The sequence below is a fragment of the Alosa sapidissima genome, chromosome 5 (assembly GCF_018492685.1).
Source record: "Alosa sapidissima isolate fAloSap1 chromosome 5, fAloSap1.pri, whole genome shotgun sequence".
Classification (NCBI taxonomy): domain Eukaryota; kingdom Metazoa; phylum Chordata; class Actinopteri; order Clupeiformes; family Clupeidae; genus Alosa; species Alosa sapidissima.
The window spans coordinates 18,967,768-18,991,493 of NC_055961.1; the positions used below are offsets into that span (position 1 = coordinate 18,967,768).

Consider the following 23,726-nt stretch of genomic DNA (forward strand, 5'->3'; position numbering starts at 1 on the left):
CTGGAGGAGTTGACATTATCATACACTACTATTCAGTATCTACTCTGTGCATTTACCCAGGGTGTGGCATGACCTGCTGCGCTCGTCGCTTAACCCTGCACTAGCTGGAAAGGGCAGTTTAAATCCCACACTTCTGCAGATTATTGCAGCCAGCTGTTGATTTTCAGGTCAATCTGAGAAGTCCGCTTGTCTGGAGTGAGCTCCAGTGAGTCTTTTTGTGAGTGTTTTTTAAAAAAGAAATCTGTCAGTATGTTCGATGTCATTTCAGTAATTTTAATCCCAAATGGAAGTCTTTTTGTTTAATCTGTGATTTACTCATCCAGACTCTTTACTTCTGTTCCTTTTAGAAATAATTAAATATAAACAAAAGACATACAACCGATTGGTATCTAATGATGCCATTTCTGAGAAACAAACTCGATCTGTTCGTGTTTTTTTAAAGAGAAACAAACTCGATCTGTCCGTGTTTTTTTTAAAGAGAAAACCATGTCCTGTAGTCAGAGCAATGGTATTTTAATCCTTCACAACACAGAGTGCCAACAGGTCTGAGATGTGATCTTGGGAGTCAAAACAGATTGAAATCTCTTCATCTGCAGCGTTGCACCATGGTCTTTGGAGTTTTTGTCATGTGCAGGTGTATTGTTTGCCTGTCCTGAGCATATTTGAATGCCACTATTCACTTGTGGTGTGTTAATGAAAATCCTACAGTTGTCCTCATCAACCTAATTGTTGTGGCACATCTTCCCATTTAGGTAACTTGTATTTGTGCCATTTTGTGTCCTAGCCAGCCTATGTGTTAATGGAATTTGTATCTGTTGTTATTTAGTCAAATAATGTCTGAATATTTGTGCAGAAATTGTTGTTAGAAGAGGGCTAATATTTTTGCTAATATCTTGTTCTGTGTATTGCCTTGCTAAATGCAACACAAGGTTGTGCATCACCTTTAACATCACAGCTGTAATGATCACTAAAGACCTTCAAGCCATGATGTTGTTCATATAAATATATATACTTTATTCATCCCCAAAGGGAAATTACAGTGTTCCAGCGACACAGGCACAGGCACAGGCACAGGCACAGGCACAGGCACAGACACAGACACAGACACAGACACAGACACAGACACAGACACAGACACAGACACAGACACAGACACAGACACAGACACAGACACAGACACAGACACAGACACAGACGTACAGATTCCCTCCCTGTACTGGAGTTTCTATGTAGGAATAAGGATTATTAGGACCTCTGGTTTGGATGCTAGTATTTGTGTTTGTTAGAGTGATCCAGTGCTCCTGGACTGTCTTGGCGTACTATATGAGTTGTGGGGGCTAGTCCAGGTGACTTTATCTCTTGTTGAACATGCTCCATGACACTGACGCCTGAGTAAGAGGGGTGTCGGTGACTGGATTAATGTCTGCCGTCGTTTGTCAACTGCATCCAGCAACTCGCAACACACACACACACCCTCCCTCTGGGCGAAGTGGTGATGTTACTGCATACCGTATTAGCATTAGCCACCGTGACGGTGGCAGGATTAAACCGCGGCACTCTAAGAATAGACCTCCGCAAAAGGGGAGGGGCCTGCCCAGATTACCAGGGTCACTACTAGAGGGGGTGGAGCCAGAGAGAACCAATGTGAACCCCCACCTTTGAGTGGATGACCCCTGGGCAGCAGGACACATCTCCTTTGCCCTTTCTGGGTGGGGTCAGTAAGTCTCTTCTTTAGTGTCCTTGGTGGCTACTGCGACCAAGCGTGATAAAATAGTGTTGTGGAGAGCAGCGCTGCGTCAGGTGGAGGTGATGCAGGAGAGGCGTGTGTGTGAGTGCAGGCCTCAGGCCCATCATCATTAATAGCTGAGCTATTCCAGTCATGCCCCCTCCGTTACCTGAGATTGACTTCCCTCTCTACAACGGAGGCCTCCATTCCAAGGTAATGTGCCAGGCTGGCATCTAGTGCAGAGATTGGACATAGAAGCTAAGGTAGACCAGTTACTGGTGTGGTGGCACAGTAGACACAAGTATGTGTTTATGTTTGTGCAACTGTGTGTGTGTCTGTGGTTCTGTGTGTGTGTGTCTGTGGTTGTGTGTGTGTGTGTGTGTGTGTGTGTGTGTGTGTGTGTGTGTGTGTGTGTGTGTGTGTGTTTATTTTGTGTGTTTTTATTTTGTGTGTGTGTGTGTGTGTGTGTGTGTGTGTGTGTGTCTGTACATGTGTATGCATGTGTGTTTGTTGTTTTTTTGCGTGTGTATGTGCATACGTGTGTGTGTCTGTATGTGTACATCATCACAGTCCAATTTAGTGTTTATATCCACCTTCACACTGACGTCAAGCTTGTTTGAACATGGGAGACTTTATCACAGAGTGTGTTTACCACACAGACCGTGTGTGTGTGTGTGTGTGTGTGTGTGTGTGTGTGGGAGGGTAAGGGAGACACTCTGTGTTGTGTGGTCAGTGTCTTTGGAACGTTAATCAGCTTAGCGTTCTGTGGGCTGCCCCCTCTGTCCCCTGCATTGTATCGTAACCTAGTTACCACAGCCACATCAGACCACCCTGTAGAAAACCTGCAGTCTTATCACAGTGCCACTAACAACGTAGTGTTGTACAATATAGAGTTGGACTGCACCAGGAGTGCATAACAAGTAGGGCTGCTCGATTATGGCAAAAATCATAATTATCATGATGATGAATGATCAATATTGAAATCAAAGCAAAGCATAAAAAACATGCAAAACATAAAGATAATGTATACAACAGTTACCACTGCAAAAAGGGATTGCACTGGGTTTGTATCTCAGGACAAAAGGAGAGCATTGTTACAAAACAACAACAACAACAACAACACATTGCATTTACATAGCACTTTTCCAGGCACCCAAAGCACTTTACAGTGAAGGGGGAACCTCACTAACTTCTTATCACTCATAACTCATTAAATTATGTTTTCACAATCAGTGGAAGTCATAATTGACGATTAATTGATTAATTTGATTAATTGCACAGCCCTAATACCAAGTATGTGTCGGTCTCCACCTCTGGCAAACCTGGTTGATGTTAACTCGAAGTAAACTTGTAGTAAATCCTATGAAGAGCCCTGGGTCTTCTGCTACCAAAACAAAGCCATGGTGCTCTGCTGTTGGAGGTTTACCTCACATTCCAAGTTACTTACTCAGGTTTCCATGTACTTGGAACATCCTCAGTTCCATCGGACTCTTATTCACCTGTGCATTTGAAGGAAGCTTGTTGGGATTGTAATGGCTGCCCTGCTAACTAATGTCTCTGCCTGTTTTGGGGGGTTATTGGGGCTTGGAGGGTTGTTACAGTAATTCCCAGCACAGCTGCTGTAGGCTTCGGGATGGAGGTAATATGTTGGGGTATGCATGGAGAGACGGCAGACAATAAGCAGACATCCTGGTCAGAAACTTTTCGAGAATATGCAAAACAGAGACAAAACATTTACTTTTTTCACTTTTTTTTACTTTACTTTACTTTACTTTGGTGAAATGTACAAGGTAAGGAGTGGGAGAGAGATAGTGTGTTAAGACACTCATTCACACATTCTCGCTTTCATTCACACTCTCTCTCTCACTCACACACACACACACACACACACACACACACACACACACACACACACACTCTTTCCTCTTCCTGTCAAATCCCTTGAGTTCTAGTGACCCTGTTAAGTCCACATGTCAACACTGGCTTTCCTGCAGTGAGCCTATGTGTGGTGACTGACCGAGGAAATGTCTGTCTGTGACTGTGTAGAGTGACCAGTGAAGTCTGTCTCCGTGTTACTGGGTATCAGAGAGGGCACACTGGACCATACTGTCCTGACATGTCATCACATGTCCTGACTGACTGACTGACTGACTGACTGGGATTGTATCCTCATCTCATAGGCCTGATACCAGTTTTTCTGAATGAATGAATGAATGAGTGGGCTGCACACACATGAACAAATGAATGAGAAAAATACTGACTGACTGGTGAATGAATGAATGAATGAATGAATGAAAGAAGGCATGTTGTGAGGCTGGTATGGATGGATGGATGGGTTGATGGATGGATGGATGTATGAATGAAAGAAGGCATGTTGTGAGGCTGGTATTGATGGATGGATGGGTTGATGGATAGATGGATGGATGAAGGAAAAAAAGCATGTTGTGAGGCTGGTATGGCTGTATGAATGAGTGAATGCATGAATGAAAGAAGGCATGTTGTGAGGCTGGTATGGCTGTATGAATGAGTGAATGAATGAATGAATGAAAGAAGGCATGTTGTGAGGCTGGTATGAATGAGGGAATGAATGAGTGAATGAAAGAAGGCATGTTGGGGCTGGTATGGATGAATGAATGAGTGAATGAATGAATGAATGAAAGAAGGCATGTTGTGAGGCTGGTATGGATGTATGAATGAGTGAATGAATGAATGAATGAAAGAAGGCATGTTGTGAGGCTGGTATGGATGTATGAATGAGTGAATGGATGAATGAATGAATGAATGAATGAATGAATGAATGAATGAATGAATGAAAAGGCGTGTTGTGATGCTGGTATGGATGGATGGATGGGTTGATGGATGGATGTACAGTATGAATGAAAGAAGGCATGTTGTGAGGCTGGTATTGATGGATGGATGGGTTGATGGATAGATGGATGGATGAATGAAAAAAAGCATGTTGTGAGGCTGGTATGGCTGTATAAATGAGTGAATGAATGAATGAAAGAAGGCATGTTGTGAGGCTGGTATGGCTGTATGAATGAGTGAATGAATGAATGAATGAATGAATGAAAGAAAGAAGGCATGTTGTGAGGCTGGTATGGATGGATGGATGGATGAATGAAAGAATGAATATATGAATGTACAGTATGTTCTCTCATCCATACCAGTCTCACAACATTCAGTCACAGCTTAACTCTGGGTGACTTACTCTGAATGAGACCTGATGGAGACTGAATGGCGGTCCGTCCAGTGGAACCGGATGAAGCGTGCGGTGCCTCTGACCTTGCGTGTGTGATACAATGCTCTCCGGTGTTCTCGCTCTGACCTAACAACTGACTGCTCACCCTTCCCCATTCAACACGCATGAGCTCTTTGTGTGTGTGTGTGTGTGTGTGTAATTATGTGTGTGTGCGTGCGCATGGGAGGCCTGTGGAGGACTGAGTGATATCATGGGAGCCCGTGTTATCTCACTGTCTGCATGGAGAGGGAGGGGTAGTTGATTGATGGTGGTAGAAGTTATTTTTTCTTTCACTGAAAGACATTTCCCCACAGACTCTGTTAGTCTATCGGCATATTTCCATGTAGGCTACATATTTAGAGAGAGATATACACACACTAGCTTTTTTTTAGCTATAGCTGGATTCCATGTTTGATACCTGCGTAAGTCAGTTTGAACTTGTTGAAGCCCTTGGCCCCCTTGTGGCAGTAGGGGGCAATTTCTGGCAGAATCAACATCTTTGTCAGATGTTGTCACAGAAAGTTAAGACTGCTAAAAAAGGCAGTAATAGAGGCATTAAGAAAGTATATAACAGGTAAGTTGGTCTCTAGTAAGTTTTTTTTTTAAGTCTTTATTTCAAAAGTATCATTAGAGGAACACTTCAGTGCTTTTAAGTTTCTTCCCACATTCTCAACCAAAGTTGTTTTTATATGGATTCATTTATCAGAACAACTATGGTGTGGGGGAACTGTAGTGAAAGAACTCTGGGGAAAGGGGGACCGTTGTGTGTGGGGCACTCGGTAGCCACGGTGATTGCTTTGTGAGTTGAGATTGACTAGGCTGTGCTGTGGTAACCTTAGTGATGGACGTCAGTCTCCACCAAGCCAGCCTGCTGTTTAAAGGCGCACGCCAACATAGCTAACCTGTAGCTAAAAGAGAGCAGGGTATGTATCCTCTTATCTAACTCAGACAGCCAATAAGCAAATTTCCCAAAAAGTTGGCATGTGCCGTTAACTGCTGTGGGTTTTCACAAGAACCTTCCAATAGGTTTGAGAAAGCTTGGTGCTCCACTGAGGGGGCCCTTCAGGATTGATCCCCATACTGAAGCACTGCGCCCGGGGGAAGGCGTGACGAGAGAAGGGGGCTGCCATGGCACTGTTTGTCTACTATTTATAGACCCCAGGACACTTGCAGCTGTCTTTCTACCTCCCCCTCCACACACACACACACACACACACACACACACCCCTCACCCCTCCCTTCCCCTGTGTGTCTTGCCGTCGAGCTCTCAGCGTGTCCACTCCTCCGCTGACACACACGTACACACACACACACACATAGCCCGTCCCCAACTTCTGCTGGCGCTGTCTGGACTCCCACCCTGCGCGTTGAGCCTCGGACTAGACTACCCCTCGCTGGACCCTCTCCCCCTGGGCGTCTCCTCATACGGGTGCCCTGGTGCCGCGCTGCAGATCAGGTAATGGGCCTTTAGAGAGCCGCGGGGTCGAGTGGCGCAGCATACCCAGCTAAGGTATGCTGGTAGAGAGGAGAAGATAAGAAGACCGCTTCTGGTTCCCAGTAGTGTGAGTGCGTGTGTGTGTGTGTGCGCGTGTGTGTGTGTGTGTGATACCAGGCCGAGGAGCTGAAGGCCTGCCCCAGTGCGGACCCTATTTATAGGAGTGGACGCTGATGAAAGCTGGGCCAGAGACAGGGTTACATGGCATGCTGGGCCGTGCTGGGCTCGAACGGGCCAGCTCTGTGTGGAGAGAGGAGAGACACTTAGCACAGTTCAACAGCACTAATGCTATTCAGTAGCCTGTAGGCTTTGAACTAACCACTCATAGTAAGGTCAGTTTTGTGAAAAGGTTTTTGAATAATAAAATGTATTCAGTTATTATATTATCAAATGTGCTAAGTGTGTTATCAAATGTTTTCAGTATGTTGCAGTGTGTGTGTGTGTGTGTGTGTGCGTGCGCTGCATCTGCACGTGGTGTTGTTGGGATGTTTGAAGCTCGTAGCACAGATTAGGCAGTGCTTGTTGACCAGTGTCAGGGGCATGTGCAGCTGTAGTGGTAGAGCTCTGTCTTTCCACTGTGTATTGCTCAGGATTCTCACTGCTGTGTGGCTGCGTTAAAGTATTTCCATCTAATATCCCCAAGCTTTATTTCATGGTGCTTTGAAACTGTAGTTTAGTTGAGTGTTGCAAGTCTTACTTTTGTAGAAAGCCATGCTAATATATATAATAGCATCAACATCAATGTTTTCAAGGTTTAAAACATTTTCAATGTTTTGAAGGTGTTAAAATGTAACTTACACACACAGATAAAATGAAAGAGTTAATACTCAGTGGAGCTTATTCTGTACGTCGGTAAACACAGAGTTTTTGTCAGTTGTGTCTACTGGGGAGAATGGCCCTTGTAACATAATTTTCATGTAAGTCTCTTAGGATAAAAGCGTCTACTAAATGAATGCAGGTAAATGTAAATGTATTTTAGATCACTTCTGGAGAGCAAGAGAGATGGAAATGTCCAAAGTACTTCTGGTCATTGGGTCAGTTTGAAAGCTGCTAAATATGAGCGTCAGAGCGAGTGCAAGAGAGGGACGTTGACACACTTAGACTGCAGATTAAAACGGCTGGCATGACGAGGCTGGTGTAGCCTGTATGTGGCATGCTGCTCATATTCACTACATCAAATCCACTCACAAGTACATTTGTAAATCCACTGGACTACTGGAAGCTTGGGGAGTAGTTTCATGCTTTTAAACATTTAAAAATATATATATATATAATTTTAGTCAGGTTCAGAAGCTATTTCACAGTTATGCTAATGGTTTAGTGAGAGCTGACACTGTCCTGTGTTGGTGTCCCAGTAACATAGCTGTTTCCCGCTTCTGTGCTCTGTCTTCCATAGCTGTCCATTTCACCCTGTGTGCCGTGTGCTGCGCCCGCCGCATGGTCCTAGTGCCCCTCTTGTGGGAAGACCAGCCTCCATCTCTCCCCCATCCTCATATTGTACTTCCTCCTGCTTTTCTCTTCTTTGTGTGTGATCACTCTTTCTCTCTCTTTGTCTGTTTCTATACCTCCTTCACTCGTTCCGTTTTCCATTCATTCCCTCCTTTCTCTTACTTCCCTTCTTTTCTGTCTCATCCTTCCTCTATTATCTTCTTTCTTCCTCTCTTTCTTTCATTCTCTCTCTCTTTCTTTTTCTCCCCTTTTCCTCCCTTCTCTCCTTTTCTTTCTTTCTCTCTCTCTCTCTCTCTCTCTCTCTCTCTCTCTCTCTCTCTCTCTCTTTCTGTATTTCTCTCTCCTTTCCCTCCCTCCTGTCCCGTGCCCTGTCCACTGTGTCTGCTGTCCCTGTCTGCTCATGACCTGTGCTGTGGGCATCAGTCATGGCTTTCTCATCACGCTTCTCGTTCTGGGAGAAAAAGGGAGGTTTGCGTTTGTTTGCGTTTGTTTGTGTGTCTGTGTTTGTTTCTGCTTGATGCTGTATGCTTTATTCATAGTCCGCAATGCATGCAGATCATGACCACAACAGTGCATTAGAAGTAGTAATGCATTAGTAGTGCATTACTAGTACACTACTGTTCAAAAGTTTGGGGTCACTTGGAAATTTCTATTCCACTCCATTATAGACAGAATAGCAGCAGTTTTCAGATTACATTATGTGCTCACATAATTGCAAAAGGGTTCTCCAATGTATTCTCAGTTAGTCTTTTAAAATGATATCAGATTAACAAACAGAATGTGCCTTTGGAACATTGGATGAATGGTTGCTAATAATGTAGATATTAGATTAAAGACCAGCCATTTACAACATTAATGATGAAAACAAGGACATTTCTAAGTGAGCCCAAACTTTTGAATACTAGTGTACATTAGTGGTACACTAGCGGTACATTAATAGTCCTTTAATAGTGAATAGGGAATTTCTCTCATGATTTATGATTTTCAGTATTGCATGTGTTCAGTTAGACCATATTAGGTGTGTTTGTTTTGGTTGACTTGATAATGTGCATTAGTTTTAATAAACTTGAGTAAGCAGTCTTCTAGAAGAACATTTGGTTCTTGTCCAGGCTACTCTATATGAGTCATGTACAGATATACAGATCTATGTTTTTCTATCTCAGAAAAAAGCAGTATTTGCAGAGATGGGAAACCCGGTCTCAGAAAATAAAAGTCCTCCCACATACAGTATTTGATAAAAAAAAATAAAAAATCCTTCAGTAAAATGATTCTTATTAGCTCAACTCTTCAGCCTTAGATTTTCAGTAGATCATCTAATTGGTGAAATCAACTATTTTAGGCGCACAAGTAAAACCATTACATGGTTGGACTTGAACTGGGAATTTACACCGTTTTTGAAGTGTTTTTCAGTCACAGGTCTGATGGCTGCTGGACCTGATAGAATTCCATTAGAATCAGTGTATCAGTTTACACTGGCAGCACTTTATGTGCCCATTAAGGCCGTTAAAGGAAAGCATACGCACTTCAATCACGCCTCATTTCTATAGACCAAAGATTCTAGAACAGAGCAAGATAGATCACAGGCCGGATAATACGTTGGATATGTGGAAGTACGTTCTATGACTCTATGGGCGCCATTTTGGTAAGCTGAGGTGGGGTGGCCACGTTCAGTCCTATGAGTTCGTCGTGGAGGCATAGGACCAGGTATGTTTAATTTAAATGTTATATTGTATATTGTTTAACGATATTTACATGTTTAAACTGATATGTACATAATCGACTTTATATGTTAGTACTAGGCGAGTTGAAATATAGGTCAAAATGTTAATTTCTTAATTAAAGCGAGAGCTAGCTATCACCAGCTGGTCAGATTCACTGCCAAATTACCGAGGGCTCGCTGACTGACTAGTGATTTATGGACTGGTTTTAAAATGCCTCTTTCATTTGTCACCAAGTCGCTGTTAAAATGGACGTTTATTTGATGTTATTGTCCAAGAGATAGCGCTTTAACCATTTGCAATCCGCTGTTTTCCCGGTCTTCGCAGCAGTAGAAGCATGGCCAGCTACTAGTTAGCTTAGCTGTTCATTTAAATTGGCAGCAACTGTCTTTAACGGTGGATGGGTCTTCACAGCTACAGATTCGATACGGTCATTTTTTAAAAATGTGCACTTTGCAAATGTGCCTTTCTACATATAAATTGGATATCCCACAAAAAAATAAATAACACAGCCAATACAGCTAAATGTATACAGCCCAGGCTTAATAACTTCCTTTCACCTTCATTACTTGGGTGAAGGGAGAAGTATAATTCAGATGTTTGCGTTTTTCTAGTGCAGTATTGTATGTTTATGAAGCACATTTGGGAAAAATATATTGGCTGTGTTACCACAGCCTACAGTGGGTCCCATTTAGAAATGGCCACATAGCACATTCGCGCTTTCCGTGATACACGCAGCTACATGTATTACAACTTATCGCCACAAGGTGGCAGTTTAAGTCCACTGTAGCATTGCCGGTAAACAGGGCAGTGAGATACTGTAAGCAGAACGAAACTAAAGATCACCTCGTTGAAGTCATACAGTAGACTAGGCTAAATCCGAGCCTACTTTTGTTTTTATCAAGCTGGGGCCAGAGATGATGGCCTTTGGCGAACAGTTTAGGCCTACTCAAAATGAGTAAAACCAAATTTGGCGAAATCTCGCCAAAGCTGCATGCGAGCCACCAATTATAGCTTGCATGTGGCTCGCGAGCCGCGCAATGAGTAGCACTGGTCTGGCAGAAGTATGTGACTGAGACTATTTCCAAAGTGTTCAGATGGAAGCCAGTTGATAAACCAGGGAAAGCAACCAAGCAGTTAATGTAGAGTCAGTGGTTGAAGTAATTTTATTATTATTATTACAATTCATTACAAATGTTAATATTTACAGTAAAATAAAAAAATGTGTATGCAAGTGTGATTAATATATTGATACATAAATAGATACAAATAATAATTATGCTTTATTTTACAGGCCCAGGGCAGCAGAGCACATCATTTGTGTGAAACTTTTTTTAGTTTTCTGGATGGCTTTTTTGCAGTGCGGTGCAGCTCCCTGTTTTTAAATTTTAGAGCATACTGCACACGCACACTGACAAAGGTGGCTACAATTTTGGCCTTAACTCCCTCACAGCACAGAGCAAGATCTTTGTACGTTGCCTGGTTCTTGATGGCTTTGTTTATTATAAGACATATGTTGTCTCTCGCCATGTTTGTACCATCAAACTCAACACGGAAAACTTTTTCGCAGTCAGTGCAGAATTGCAAAAAAACTTCCGAGGGAACAAGGAGTGACCCAAAATCTGAGTTTGTTGTATTGTATGCCTTATGATGAATGAACAATTGAGTTTGGTCATTTATGTAATTTTCACATGACAAGAGCACACCTCTACAAGTGCCGCATTCATGTGCACTCAAACATCGCCGGCATAGATACCCTGCAATGTAGCCAAGAGTATTTTTTTCAGGGACATCGAGGTAGAGTGTGTTGTATGGCGTAGGTGTGTTTTTTGCCGGTGGCACACTTACATGGGCAGGCTTAGATGGAATAGTTTTTCCTATGCTTTTTAGGCTGGTGACATACCTGTCAGCATCAGGAATGCAGTTAGCCCCAATCACTGGCTTGATCAGTTCAGCCACCATAACCATCCTTAAAGCACACCTGAATTCTTTTGATGAGGGGTTATCCCTGCAGCCGCCTTTCCTTCGAACAGTCGCAAAGAGGTTCTCTACAATATCCTGGTTTAGCCTTGAAGTGAACAGGTACTGTAGCTGGTAGGCGGACTGCAGGTGATCCCACAGCTGCCTGACACAGGCTATAGCTAGCAACCATCCTTTGACAAAAAGCACATTCCTAGAACCAAGTACCTCTAGGCCCTCCAGTATAGGGACGCATTCCTGGAGGAATTTTATGTGGCCAGATTTAGCTGTCAAAGGACGCTTGAGGGCTTTTGTGTCCCTGTAGAAACGGCTGTTAAATGCATCAAACAAGCTGTCAATGCGCTCTACAAATTCAGCGGTGTAAGCTGCCTCACCAGGAAGTTTACCCAAGGCAACATATGTGTAGAGGCCTGCTGCTACAGTGTGGGACAGAACTTGGACGGCTTTGTTAACACGCATTTTTGAAAAGCTGTTCAGCTGAAAGTGCTGTTTGGTCAATTTGGGTGCTTTCCTTATAGGTAATTGGGAGTCGAATTCATAAAATTTCTGGAGGTATGACCATTTCACAAATTTAGTCTCAGATCCTTGGCTTATACGGAACACATATTTTTCTAGATTTGATCTAGTGTTTTTAAGCAGGTGAGGTGGATCATGGAGGGCAAAGATCTTCTCCCCAGAATACATGAAGAAAGGCTGCTCAGAGGTAATGCCTAATTTTTTGAAAAGGGACACGTTGTTTGTCCCTTGGTCACAAACCACAACAGTTGTTAGTAGGCCTATTGCTTTAACTTTATCTAAGCACTCTTTCAGCAGAGCTTCTAAGATGTGAGCTGGTATAGCATCTTTTGAAAGAAAATACCCAATGGGCTGCTTCCACCTCCCTGTCAACCCTCTAACCATGAAGACTAAAGCGTGGTTGGCTGTACGTCCAGTCTTTCCCTGTGAGCCAAAGTCCTCAAACCCCTCCACACTGTCGCTACTGGTGTTGTATGATAAGCCTGATCTTAAGCTCATTTCATCAAATGTGATTATGGAAAGTTTTTCCTGTAGGGTCATGTCACTCACTCGACTGGCCAGCGTGTTAAATACAGAAGGAGAGAATCCTGGCCTTATCTCTGTCCCACTAAGCCACCTGCGTAGAGACGGCACAGATGGTAACATAAAAATCTGTTGACAAAATTTGTATGCCCTTGGCCCCTGGTGATATAAGGACAATGCAGTGACTTTGTCCGAATTTGTCCATCTCCTCCCTTTCAACTTACAGAAACGGCTGGAGTTCCGCAGCTGTGACCGAAAGAAGGAGAGGGCTGGTTCCTCCAAAAAGTTGCCAGCACCTCTAATCACATTTTCAGGTGACATATGATTTTCGAGTTGCCTTGACAAGGCCCTGTTTTAGTTGCTGCACCTGCTTTTTAAGTCTAAATGTCCTTAGACGTTCTTGTTTTAAAAGCCTTAGGTGTTTGGCAGTAGGAGGAGGAGTAGCAGCAGCAGTAGGAGCAGTAGCAGCGTCAGGATCAGGAGGAGGTATGAAGCCATACAGTGCAGATGTGGAAGGAGTGTCATGGTTAGCAGCAGTGATGAGTCGGCTGTAAGTGTGATCCGCCCTTACTGCCAGAATCTGACCATGGACTGGAAGTGCAAACATAAAGCACTGGTAGTAATATGTGTACTTATTCATTAATTTAGTTATTAATTTATCTTTAATGTAAAATCTTTACATTTCATGCATGTAGAATTATTTTATACATTAAACATTATTTTTGAGTTCACCTTTCTGTGATGTGTCTGTTTTTTTTAATGTCCTCCTTGTGCTCTTAATGTGAAGAGGTGGGTTGGGGACTTTGAATATGGTCGGAATAGCATTCCAATTCAATCTGTTCCTCAGCTGATTTGTGAACTGGCTGTCCTCAAAATGCTCAGCACACAGACGACAATTGAAGTTTAGGTAGCTTGCAGTCCGAGTTTGCAGGTCCTGTCTACGACAATTTTGGACCCACTTTTGGCACCTAACAGATTGATGGAAGTGGAGTCTGATGAATGATGGTAACGTTTGACAATGTTTACTCGGAAAACTTTTCCACCTGTTTAATTTTAGCATCGTCTCGGCTAGGTTAAGTTGTGGTGAGCTAACAATGTGTTTAAAACATATTTACAGCTGTGGGTAGATATGCCAGTCACATCATAAGCAAACTGTATAGCCTCTTGTCTTAGCAGATTAATAAAGTTCATAAGGTTAATGGTAGCGGGCTAGATGCTGTCACTAAGTTACATGCTAGTGTAACAGGGTGGTACATAGGAAGGGCCAAGGGGCCAATGACAGTAGCCTGACTACGCCACCCTGAGGCCTAGTGCATCAGGGAATCTTTAAGAGATTGTACCGCTTTCAGGTTCGTAACTACACAGTGGACATGAATTACAGGAAAACAATATTTATTAATACAAAAGGTAGGGAAGTGGAGATCTGAGGGTGGCAACTATGGAAGTTCAGACCAATACCATGCAAGCATAAAGAAAAGGTTCACCTGTTACACAGCAAAAGTACACAGTAAAGCTACAAGGAATACACCAAAAACATCACACATGTGCTTAAACTAGACCCCCTCAGAGCCACCTCCCTACTAAATAAAGATGAAAGTTACACACAGAAGGACAAGACAGGCAACACAAAAACCAAACATAAAATAACCAAAGCAAAACCAAGACAAGACAAGACAGCAGCACGACCCACGCTATGCACCCCGCGTAGATGGAAAAGGCCGCGCTACCTGGACAGGACAGAAAAGACATTGAACATAAAGCCTTCTACTGCCGCCTAAAAAGTTACCCATCAAAGCAAGCATCGTACATACCTATGTTCGTAACTACGATTAGTGCACAAAGCGCCGTATGGGGAGCACTCACCCACGTTCAGCTACAGGCATACAAGAGAAAGTGTTACGACTCAAAACAGAAAATAAACTACGAGAGATTTAAGACAAACATAGGTGCATACCTGTAGAATGAATAAGGGATGGTGTCTAACACACGGGCAGCAGGAGCAGACTAGCCGGTGACCACGAAGCTACAGGTGAAGACAAACATTGATTAAACCATGTTATTAGTCTGGCAGCAAACGGGAGTATTGCAACATACCTGATGACTAAATCCGACACGCTAGGGGGTTAAACAGGCAGAGCTTACAACGCTTCTTCGTACCTGGGTGGTTTTATACTGTCCGGCCAGTAATCAGTGCGAACGAACTCCGGTGTGTAACTAATCACCACGCCCCCTTAGTTAGCGGGAGCAGGCCAGTGTGGGACATGTAGGGAAAACAGGGAGACATGGGGAAAAGACAGAAACAAGGTGAACTGGCTACACTAGCAATGTTACGATTACGTTTGTTGCTAGCTAAACTACCTTAACCCACATTTGTATGATCTGATGCTTATGCCTAATAAATTACCTCTCCTTGTTGAGTGGGAATCTAAAAAAAGACAAACCGGGCCTTTTACATTGCCGGTTCCCGCAGTTAATTGCACCGCAAAATGCTCTTGAAGATACCATTATTAGTGAGTGTAGTATCTGTTAGTATCAGTAGGCTACCAATGACAACCAGCTGTTGGCGATCAGCTGTAAACGGTTAAACAGCAACGGTAAAACAGCTGTTTCAAATGGGGTTAATGGAATTAGAATTGTGTCTGAAATGTTACGTCCGTGCTGGCTCAGTGCATACCAAATATTCTAGAGCGGAGCCTCCACTACATCCCTGGCTGTGGCCAATTGACTGCTTGCCAGTAGGTTATTTATATTTTTCTGCACAATAAACAAATGTGTTCGTTCAACTTTATGCAGCAGAACCATGCACTTGGCCAGCCTAGAACAGGAACATTTTGGAGAGGGAAGGAGAGAATGAGAGAATAGACCTATTTACCTCTCCTTATTCAGTGCAAACTTGGAAAAAGATAAATCAGGCCTTTCACACTGTCAGTTCTTGCAGTTCATTACCGAGTAAAAAAAAAAACAGCTGGCAACGTTAAAAACAGCTGTTCAGGTGGGCTCATAGAATTGGAACTGTATATGAAATGTTGCGCTGAGCTTACCAAAATGGCGCCCTGTCGGGCTCAGAGCGTACTTCATGCCTATGACGTAACTGATCTATCTTGCTCTGTTCTAGAATCTTTGCTATAGACCCTTTCAACAATAAAAACAAAAACAATGCTTGAACATTCTATTTGGTTCCCAATCTACTTCCTCTGCATTAAGATAACATATGGAATGTTAAAACGGAAGCCTTGTGGGGCCAACTATGATGCTGATAATGGAACTCTCTTGAAAGGGTCTATTGTAGTGTATGTGAAGCATACACATAGAAAAACACATGAATAAACTCATTGCTGTGTCACGTCAGAGACGGAGACAGTACAAATTCATTCATTAACGTTTCACTCTTGCTTGTGTCTTAGCTGGCGGTATAAATTCCCAACTACTTTCTGAAGCCAGTTTTCCCATGTCTGGTTATTGGAGAGGAAGAACAACATGTTACAACGAGAGCATTCGGCAGCATCATGTGGTGTGTCCCCCCCACACCCCCATCAGCACTCCTCAAGCAGGGCTTAAATAACGTTCAGCCTCTTTCCCCTTCAGGTGAAAGACGTTATCCCGTCGGCAGGCTCCAAAGCTTCAAGCGTAAGTCGAAGCGCATGTTTCACAGCAATTTCTCTGATTTCTGTGATCTCAACCAGCTGCACACACAGCACCCCACACCCACAGGCCGCCAGGCTTACAGGTTTTTCAGAGTAGAGCCACTCACTCGTGCAGGTCTTTCATTAGCCTCTCGGCATTCACCATACACAGATATCACTGTCTGATAGAGCCTATCGGTATTAACAGAGGCGGTGGAGGGAGGCGAGGCGTGGCAGAGCTCTTTCAGGCCACTGGCAAGTTCGCAGCCCCCAGGAGAGGCAGAAAGGAGGGCACCTGGCACAGCTTGCCCTGGTTTCTGTGTCTGGGGTGGGTAGGGAGGGAGGGAGAGAGGGAGGGAGGGGAGGAGAGGGGTAGGGAGAGAGGGAGGAGGGGTACGTCACAGAGAGCTGCACGCCCTTTCTTTGACTCAGGGTGTAGGCACAGAAACATTGGCCCTAAACTGCGGTTTTGTTTTCAACAAAGCTTTCAGCTTGTGATCTTGCCTCTGTGAAGCTTCCGATCCGCAGCATGGTTCGTGGTTGGGTTTGTTTCTTGGTGATTGAAGATGCGATTGAAGACGGGAGCGCCTGCAGGAATAAATGTTATGGTACACACACCCATCTTGCCCATCTGAAAAAGCTCCTCTAGCTTTGCTGCCTCCATCCTTTCTGTTTTTGTTGTTTACCAAAAAAAAAAACGTTTTACATCCATTCGGTGAATAAGCTAAACACTGTTTTCTAATAAACAGGAACAGGAAGTTCTGTAATCGCTGCGTGCATGGTGCTGTTGCACCCTCTTTCGCTTTCCTGTGCAAACAAAATCTGTGCATTCCAACTAGTGCGTACTAATTCTGCTGTTGAACAACTACATTTTTTTTATTTTACAGAAAAATATAAATTGCCTTCTTTCATGCAGTTAATGGGCTACAGTGTAGTAAAGAGTTGGGAAGTTATGGTAGGCCAACTTGTGAATATACAGTACACACAAGGGAAATTCTCTCTAGGCCTACTCGTAGCTGAGTAGCCTGATGGGACACAAAGTGTGTACGGCTGTACACATGCAGGCGCCACTGATTGAAGATATGTTTCATTGATGGGATAGAAAGACCTTTAGCTGCCTTCATATTAGTGTGAGTTTAGAGAGATTAGGTTTTTCAGTGTATGAAGTGTAAGATTCACAATAACATACATTTAATCTTGGTGCTTGGGCCCCCACAGACAACTGTGGTTGCAGCCTTATTGTGATTCCTGACTTTGTAAAAAAAACAAGTTATCATAGACTTTTTTTATGTTTGACCCAAGGAATGACACAATGCCAGTTGCCACTGTACAGTTTTAATTTGACCCGAAAGGTCTGATGATATCTGGCTGGGCTGTAGCTGTGCTGGAGCAGTCTGACTGCGAGTGCCGCCTGCGTGGTACACTCTGGTACACATATGATGAAGCATTGATAAGAATGCGAGACTTTTCCATGTATGTTTTGAAACTGATTGGTGCTATTATAATATTCAGGAACAGGCGAGCTCAACTCCAAAAATAAAATTCCCATCTTAGGGTGCGAGTTAGACTATGAAGGCAAAGTTGAGAGCCGCCCTCTCAAGCAGGGCAGTCTTGAGCAGTCTTTATTGGACCATGTTGTCAGTAAACATATGCGGGTCAGCCTAGGGCCGAAACACGTACGTTTATTGACATGGTTGATGCTTGAGAGTATGGTTTTCAACTTTGTTTTCATGCTACTAGAATATTACTTGGCTTCACAGTCCCCGAGTATTTCATGGTTAAATATGTATGCTTCTCCCCTGTCCACCACTCCTGTGTTGTTTGTGGCCGTGCCTGGGACCGCTGCAGTCTGACAGTGAGGGCAGTCTGAGCACCCAGTCTCCGTCTCCATCTCAGTCTCAGGCGTCTCGTGAGCCATCCGTCTCCATCTCGTCAGACGCCGTCCAGAGGAGGAGCTTCGACGCTCCCACTGCAGACGGGAAGACCGCCACTAACATCAGCACCAACTCCTCCACCAGTAGCACCAGCGGCGGCCCAGCGCAGGGCAGCGGCCCACCCGACGACATGCAGGGGTTCAGGAGGTTTGGGAGGAGGGAGCCTCCGGAGGCCCCTCCAGCACCCCCACCCCCACCCCCAACTTCAGCAGCAGCAGCAGTGGCGGCGGCGGCCAACTCCGTTCCCAAGGGCGCAAAGGCGGCTTCGGGGCCTCCAGCCTCTGGCAAACCGGAGAAGGACGACATCTCCGTGGGCCTGGCCAGCCTCATGGGCCGAGCCAGAACCAAGGAGCACCGGCCGCGGACGCGAAACTCGGACCGCAAGGAGGAGGAGGTGAAGGAGGAGGCGCAGAAGACCGCAGAGGAGACGAAAGAGGCCACACCTGCCCCCACACCTGCCCCTCCTACCCCTGCTCCTTCTACTCCTGCCCCAGCACAAGCTTCTGTTACCCCTGCCCCCCCAACACCCAAACCAGACCCTCTCGCACCCCCGACAGGGTTCATCCCCGCCCCCACTCCCAAGCCCAACCCACTATCCCCGCCTCCTGGGTTTATCCCCGCCTTCAAAGCCAACCCGTTGGCCCCACCCGCGGGCTTCATACCCGCCCCAAAACCAAGCCCACTCGCTCCTCCGGCCGGCTTCATCCCGCTCCCCAAGAAGGACCCCTTCGCCCCCGTGGCAGGGTTCCTCCCCCCTCCCAAACCCGACCCTCTGGCGCCCCCTGCAGGGTTCATCCCCATGCGCCCCTCCGCTGTGCGCAAGCCTGAGGTAAAGTACAGACGGCCTGCCAACTGACCGACTGAATGCCCACTCAACAGACTCACCAGACTAATGCCCAGTGCCCAGTAGAGAGAGCTAAATGCATGTCTCCTACTGTAATTTCCCATGTAGAAGATGCATCGTGTATCAACCCGCATGACAGTGTTTATATTTAAATTAAAAAAATAAAAAAGCATGTATTGACTGCACCTGTGTATTAAGCTGTGTACATAACTTTATCGTGTCACAAAATACTACATTTCACTTCTGTAGTTACTGGCATCGATGGCACGTGTGAAACCACTCAGTTGTGGATTGAGTGCCCACAAGCCCAATGAATCAGAATCAGTTTGTGCTTTACTCTAAAAGAAGAATAAAGAAAAGAAATGCCCACCCCTGTGTATTAATCTCACAGCTGAAGACATTTTGCATAATCAATGTATAAACCTCAGTCAATAGACAGGACATTACAGTATACAGCACAGATTGACTGTTACTGTTCGATACTTTGCTACTATTTGATTCCATTTGTGAGCTTCAATAGAGTAGGACCGAAAGGGAGCAGTGAATCGTGTGACTAATAGACTGGCCTGTGTGTGAAGTGTGTGGGTACAAACATTGTGACTTTATATCCATGTTGGTGTGATGAATGACCCTTGTGACTTTGGCAGGTTGAACAGTGTGTTGGTTCAGTTTTTGACAGTTCAGTTTTGACACACTGAACCAAGCTGTTGGTCTTGTTCCACGGTGTGCTGTGGTGTGGTGAACTATAACCCTCTTTATTCTTTAACACTCCCTCAGTTGTGCTGAATTAGCCCTCTTCAACACTCTCTCAGTGTTAGTTGTGCTGAACTAACACTGTTCAGGATTCTGTCAGTGTTGATTATGCTGAACTAATACTGTTCAGGATTCTCTGAGTTGTTTGGCGTGAGAACATCTTTTTAAAACCAGGAAATGAGTCTGCAAATGTGACTGATCGGATTTGAATGCGGGAAGTGTCGTTGCATGGATAAACAAAACCTTTCTGAGAACACTTGTGTTTGTTTACGTAGACATTCTGGACTATGCCTGGAATGCTGTCTGGCTTTCTGTGGTGTTTATGAGAGCGTCAGCCTGCATTAGTTAACCATGATTCACTCTATTCAGCCTGCTTTGCCACCTGGTATCTCCCAGCTACAGGGGTGTGCCTCATACCTTCTCCTCACTGATATTTGTGTGTGTCTGTGCACATGTTCGTTTGTGTGTGTATGTGTATGTGTGTTTGTGTATGTGTGTGTGTGTGTGTGTGTGTGTGTGTGTGTGTGTGTGTGTGTGTGTGTGTGTGTGTGCGTGCGCATGTGTGTGTGCTGTGCTGTGGTGTGTATCTATGTGTGTGTGTGTGATGTTGGTGCACAGGTGAAGGCAGCAGCAGCAGCATCTCGTGGCCCTGCTGCCCCGACAGGAAAAGCCACCGCCGGGAACACGCAGTCTCAGGGCTCCGCCCCACAGGTGTGTGCAAGGAAGACTGCACACAGTGTGTCTGTGTGTGTGAGAGAGATTTTAGATATGTATGCGTTTAACTACTTGAAGGCCCCTGTGGGTTTAAATGTTGTGTGTCCCATTAAATACAGAGCTTTATGGTTCGAGGGGACTAAAAAACTGTCTCTGATGCCACCCGAGAGGCCTTTTGAGTCTTCCACTGTCTGATGGAACACGGGGTGGGTGGGTGGGTGGGTGGGTGGTAGAGAAAAGAGCCTGTATAAAAGCAGGAGTGTTTTTCTACGTAGTCAGTTACCATGCTTGTTGCACAGCAGAGGGGTATTCCAGGTATGTGGTTTCGTTACACACCTGGGTAGGGTAACTCAGATGGAGTAAGACGTAAGCCTCCTAATAGAAGAGCCCCCATCATTTCGTAATTTACCCAGGTTTGTCACTAAACCATGTATTTGCCTTTGAATACCCCCAACAATAGGTGTAGTATGGGTGTTGTCAGCATTTGTCTCTCTTGGGAAACCTTTCTGTCTTCACGTGTGTTGGGGGCTTCTGCCTGTAGGTGGCGCCACTACTAGTCCCTACAGAGGAGAACCACAAACGCCTCAAGGAGGTCCTCACCATGGAAAATACTGTAATTTTTCTCTCTCTCTCTCTCTCTCTCTCTCTCTCTCTCTCTCTGTATTCTCTCTATCACTCTCACTCCTGATGTCTCTCTCTCTTCCTCTCTCTATCTCTTGCCTCTCTCTCTCTCTCTCTCTCTCTCTCTCTCGTATGCGCATACAGACTCTCAGTCTCTGACTTCTTGCTGTGTTTGGAGCAAAGCATCTCTGTGTGTGTTTGAAGCTAAGTTTCTCTATGTGTGCGTGCGTGTGTGTGTGTGTGTGTGTGTGTGTGTGTGTTGCTCAGCCCCAGTCTGTGCAGGACCGCTCGTTCTCAGTCTCCATCACCGCATAGCCCCGCACAATACACACTCACACTAGCTCTGGTTCTTGATCCAGAATCGCTCCAGATCCAATTCAGAGTCATCTCGACCTTTCAGGCTATGAGATCTCGGCACCTCTGCTAACCCAGATGCAGCCTCCTCCTTTTGTGAGGCCTGTGTGTATGGTGTGAGCGTGACCATGAGCGTGTGTGTATATATGGGTGGTGGAGACTGACCTGTCCGTACGCCCCAAAGGAAATGGCTGAAGTAATGGTTCCTCCATGGCCTTTAGCACCAGTGGCTCCCTCTGGACCTGCGCTTGGTCTTTTCTCATGATAGCTGCTTTGTCTGCTTTGGTTTCCACCAGGAGACATGCAACATGTGGACTGGTGTCCATTTTGGCACATGCTTTCTGGAATGATCTGATGCTTGTGAAAGGCTCATGATATGAAAGGCTAAAAATGTAGAGATATTTGAAAAGGGCAGATTTTCAGCAGGAGTCTGAGTATGCAATTCACTGTCCTCTACTTTGTCGAGGAATGATTATAACCCGCAGTATACAGTGGGGATGATTGGCCGTGTGGAATGCAAGTGTGTTTTATTTGGCATAGGGTTACACTTCAATGCTGACTTTCCCAGTTTCTACACACACACACACACCGTCTTTATCAGCTAAAAAGGCCGACAAAGAAATACAAACAGGCTTTGAGTAGTGTGCTGGTCAGTGTGTTAATTGTGTAGGTTGATTAGTGTGCTAGTCTGTTAATTGTGTAGGTTGATTAGTGGGCTAGTAAGTGTGCGTTATAAATTAGTTGCACTAATTAAATGAGTCTGCTAACTACACATTGTAAGAAGATAAGATTCAATTTAGCTTAATCTACAAGAGTTCTTCCTTAATTGATGTTTTGTCTCCCAGTAGGAGGTAGCAGTGGTAGGCTGACTAGTGGCCTATGGAACTGAGCTAGGTGGCCCTGTGTGGCTGTAACTGTGTTGCGAGTTTGTTCTGGTTTATATTTAAACCAATCTCAAAAGTAATCCGGAAATCCCCAAAAAATCATACAAATCCAGCGCACCCAGTCAGCTAATCACTCTGGGCTTTCACTCAGCTCTGGGCTTCCAGGGGGTTTGGCCCCGATTGGTTTGGATGCTGACCAACAGTGTCCGGTCCGAACATCTAACCTTGAACAGTGAGGGGCATTCCTCCTTTTTTTCAATTTTCTTCCGCTTTTACATTTCTCCTTCTATTTGCATGTTCTGGCAAGAGGAAAAAATAATTACACACATTTATAATCTCTTGGTCATCATACACGTTTTCTCATCCTTAGTGGAATCAGACTTCTGACCCCACGTTGACAGGAATCCCTCATTTCTCAGAGAAAAGGATCCAAATATTTCTGTCCGGTGCTCGTGTGTGTTCCGTACTCTCCCTGATCTCTGCCAACTGTGGTTGGGCACAAGAGTGTGTAAGACCTCTCTGTAAACCAGTGACCCCTGTGTCATTCTGCCGTTAGACTACAGTCTGTCTGAGCACTTAACCCTGTAATGGATCTATGTCTAATCTGGCAGTGGTCAGTCAGGGACACTCGTGCCACACACACACACACACACACACACACACACACACAGTCACTCATGCCAGACATGGGGTTTCCCACAATGTTGACCGATCTTACCACCTAATTCTGTTGATGATTGGAATTGGTCATGAGACATGGTAGATGATCTGACCACTGAAAGCTATTTATGACTTTGTTATTAGTTCAGTGTGTTCTTTTGAGCTACACTCCTGGGAGTACGGTGGCCTTGAAGGGCAAAACATAGCGACAAATTGGGAAAGCAACATAAAATGTATTATTGCCCCCATTTGCAGTGTGCTGAGTCAAAGTGGTGTTCAGCTGCGGGTATTTCTTGAGTTTGTTTTTTCTAGGGGTGGTATCTGTTTGCAGTTTTATGGTGTGCATGTGTGTTGTGGACTAAACTAAGTGTTGCGAAGAAGCTTAGATGATCTTTTGTAATTGGTTGGTGATCTTTTTTTTGTGATTTTGTGGTTTGTGTGTGTGTGTGTGTGTGTGCATGTTTGTATGATCGTTTACCTCCAGTAAGTGAAAAGGTTGTTGACCTGTGGCTGACCCTACTGCCCCTTACAGGCGAAGCTGGAAGAGGATCCCGTGGCCATCCTGCAGGCCTCTCACCAGGCAGCTACTCAACCCAAGGTCTGGGTTTGTGTGTGTGTGTGTGTGTGTATGCTGTGTGTGTGTGTGTGTGTGTGTGTGTGTGTGTGCTGTGATCTGGCCTCACTTCACCTTG

The 23,726-nt window shown here is 44.8% G+C and overlaps 1 protein-coding gene and 2 long non-coding RNA genes across 10 annotated transcripts in view; 1 reads left to right on the forward strand and 2 right to left on the reverse strand.

The window, feature by feature from the left end:
- myo18aa (myosin XVIIIAa) overlaps positions 1-23,726 on the forward strand; it is an 88,700-nt gene that overhangs the window by 12,551 nt on the left and 52,423 nt on the right. For 3 of the 7 annotated variants that reach the window (XM_042093400.1, XM_042093406.1, XM_042093401.1), the window contains exon 3: positions 23,567-23,632. The exons of 3 other annotated variants lie outside the window; for them this stretch is intronic. In XM_042093400.1, the coding sequence (XP_041949334.1) occupies positions 23,567-23,632 (66 nt within the window). Of the gene's footprint in view, positions 1-6,262; positions 6,424-16,232; positions 16,275-18,118; positions 19,034-20,419; positions 20,513-21,056; positions 21,129-23,566; positions 23,633-23,726 lie in introns of those variants that run through there. One more of the 7 variants, XM_042093405.1, reaches the window with a different exon arrangement.
- LOC121709811 lies at positions 13,000-15,475 on the reverse strand. The gene is made up of 3 exons (XR_006032035.1): positions 15,052-15,475; positions 13,380-13,615; positions 13,000-13,238 (listed from the first exon to the last, which is right to left on the reverse strand). It is a non-coding gene; the product is annotated as an uncharacterized LOC121709811 (long non-coding RNA).
- LOC121709810 lies at positions 14,032-14,942 on the reverse strand. 2 transcript variants are annotated; one of them, XR_006032034.1, is made up of 4 exons: positions 14,742-14,942; positions 14,602-14,670; positions 14,459-14,520; positions 14,032-14,374 (listed from the first exon to the last, which is right to left on the reverse strand). It is a non-coding gene; the product is annotated as an uncharacterized LOC121709810 (long non-coding RNA). The 2 variants fall into 2 exon arrangements; XR_006032033.1 differs by having other exon boundaries at positions 14,032-14,520.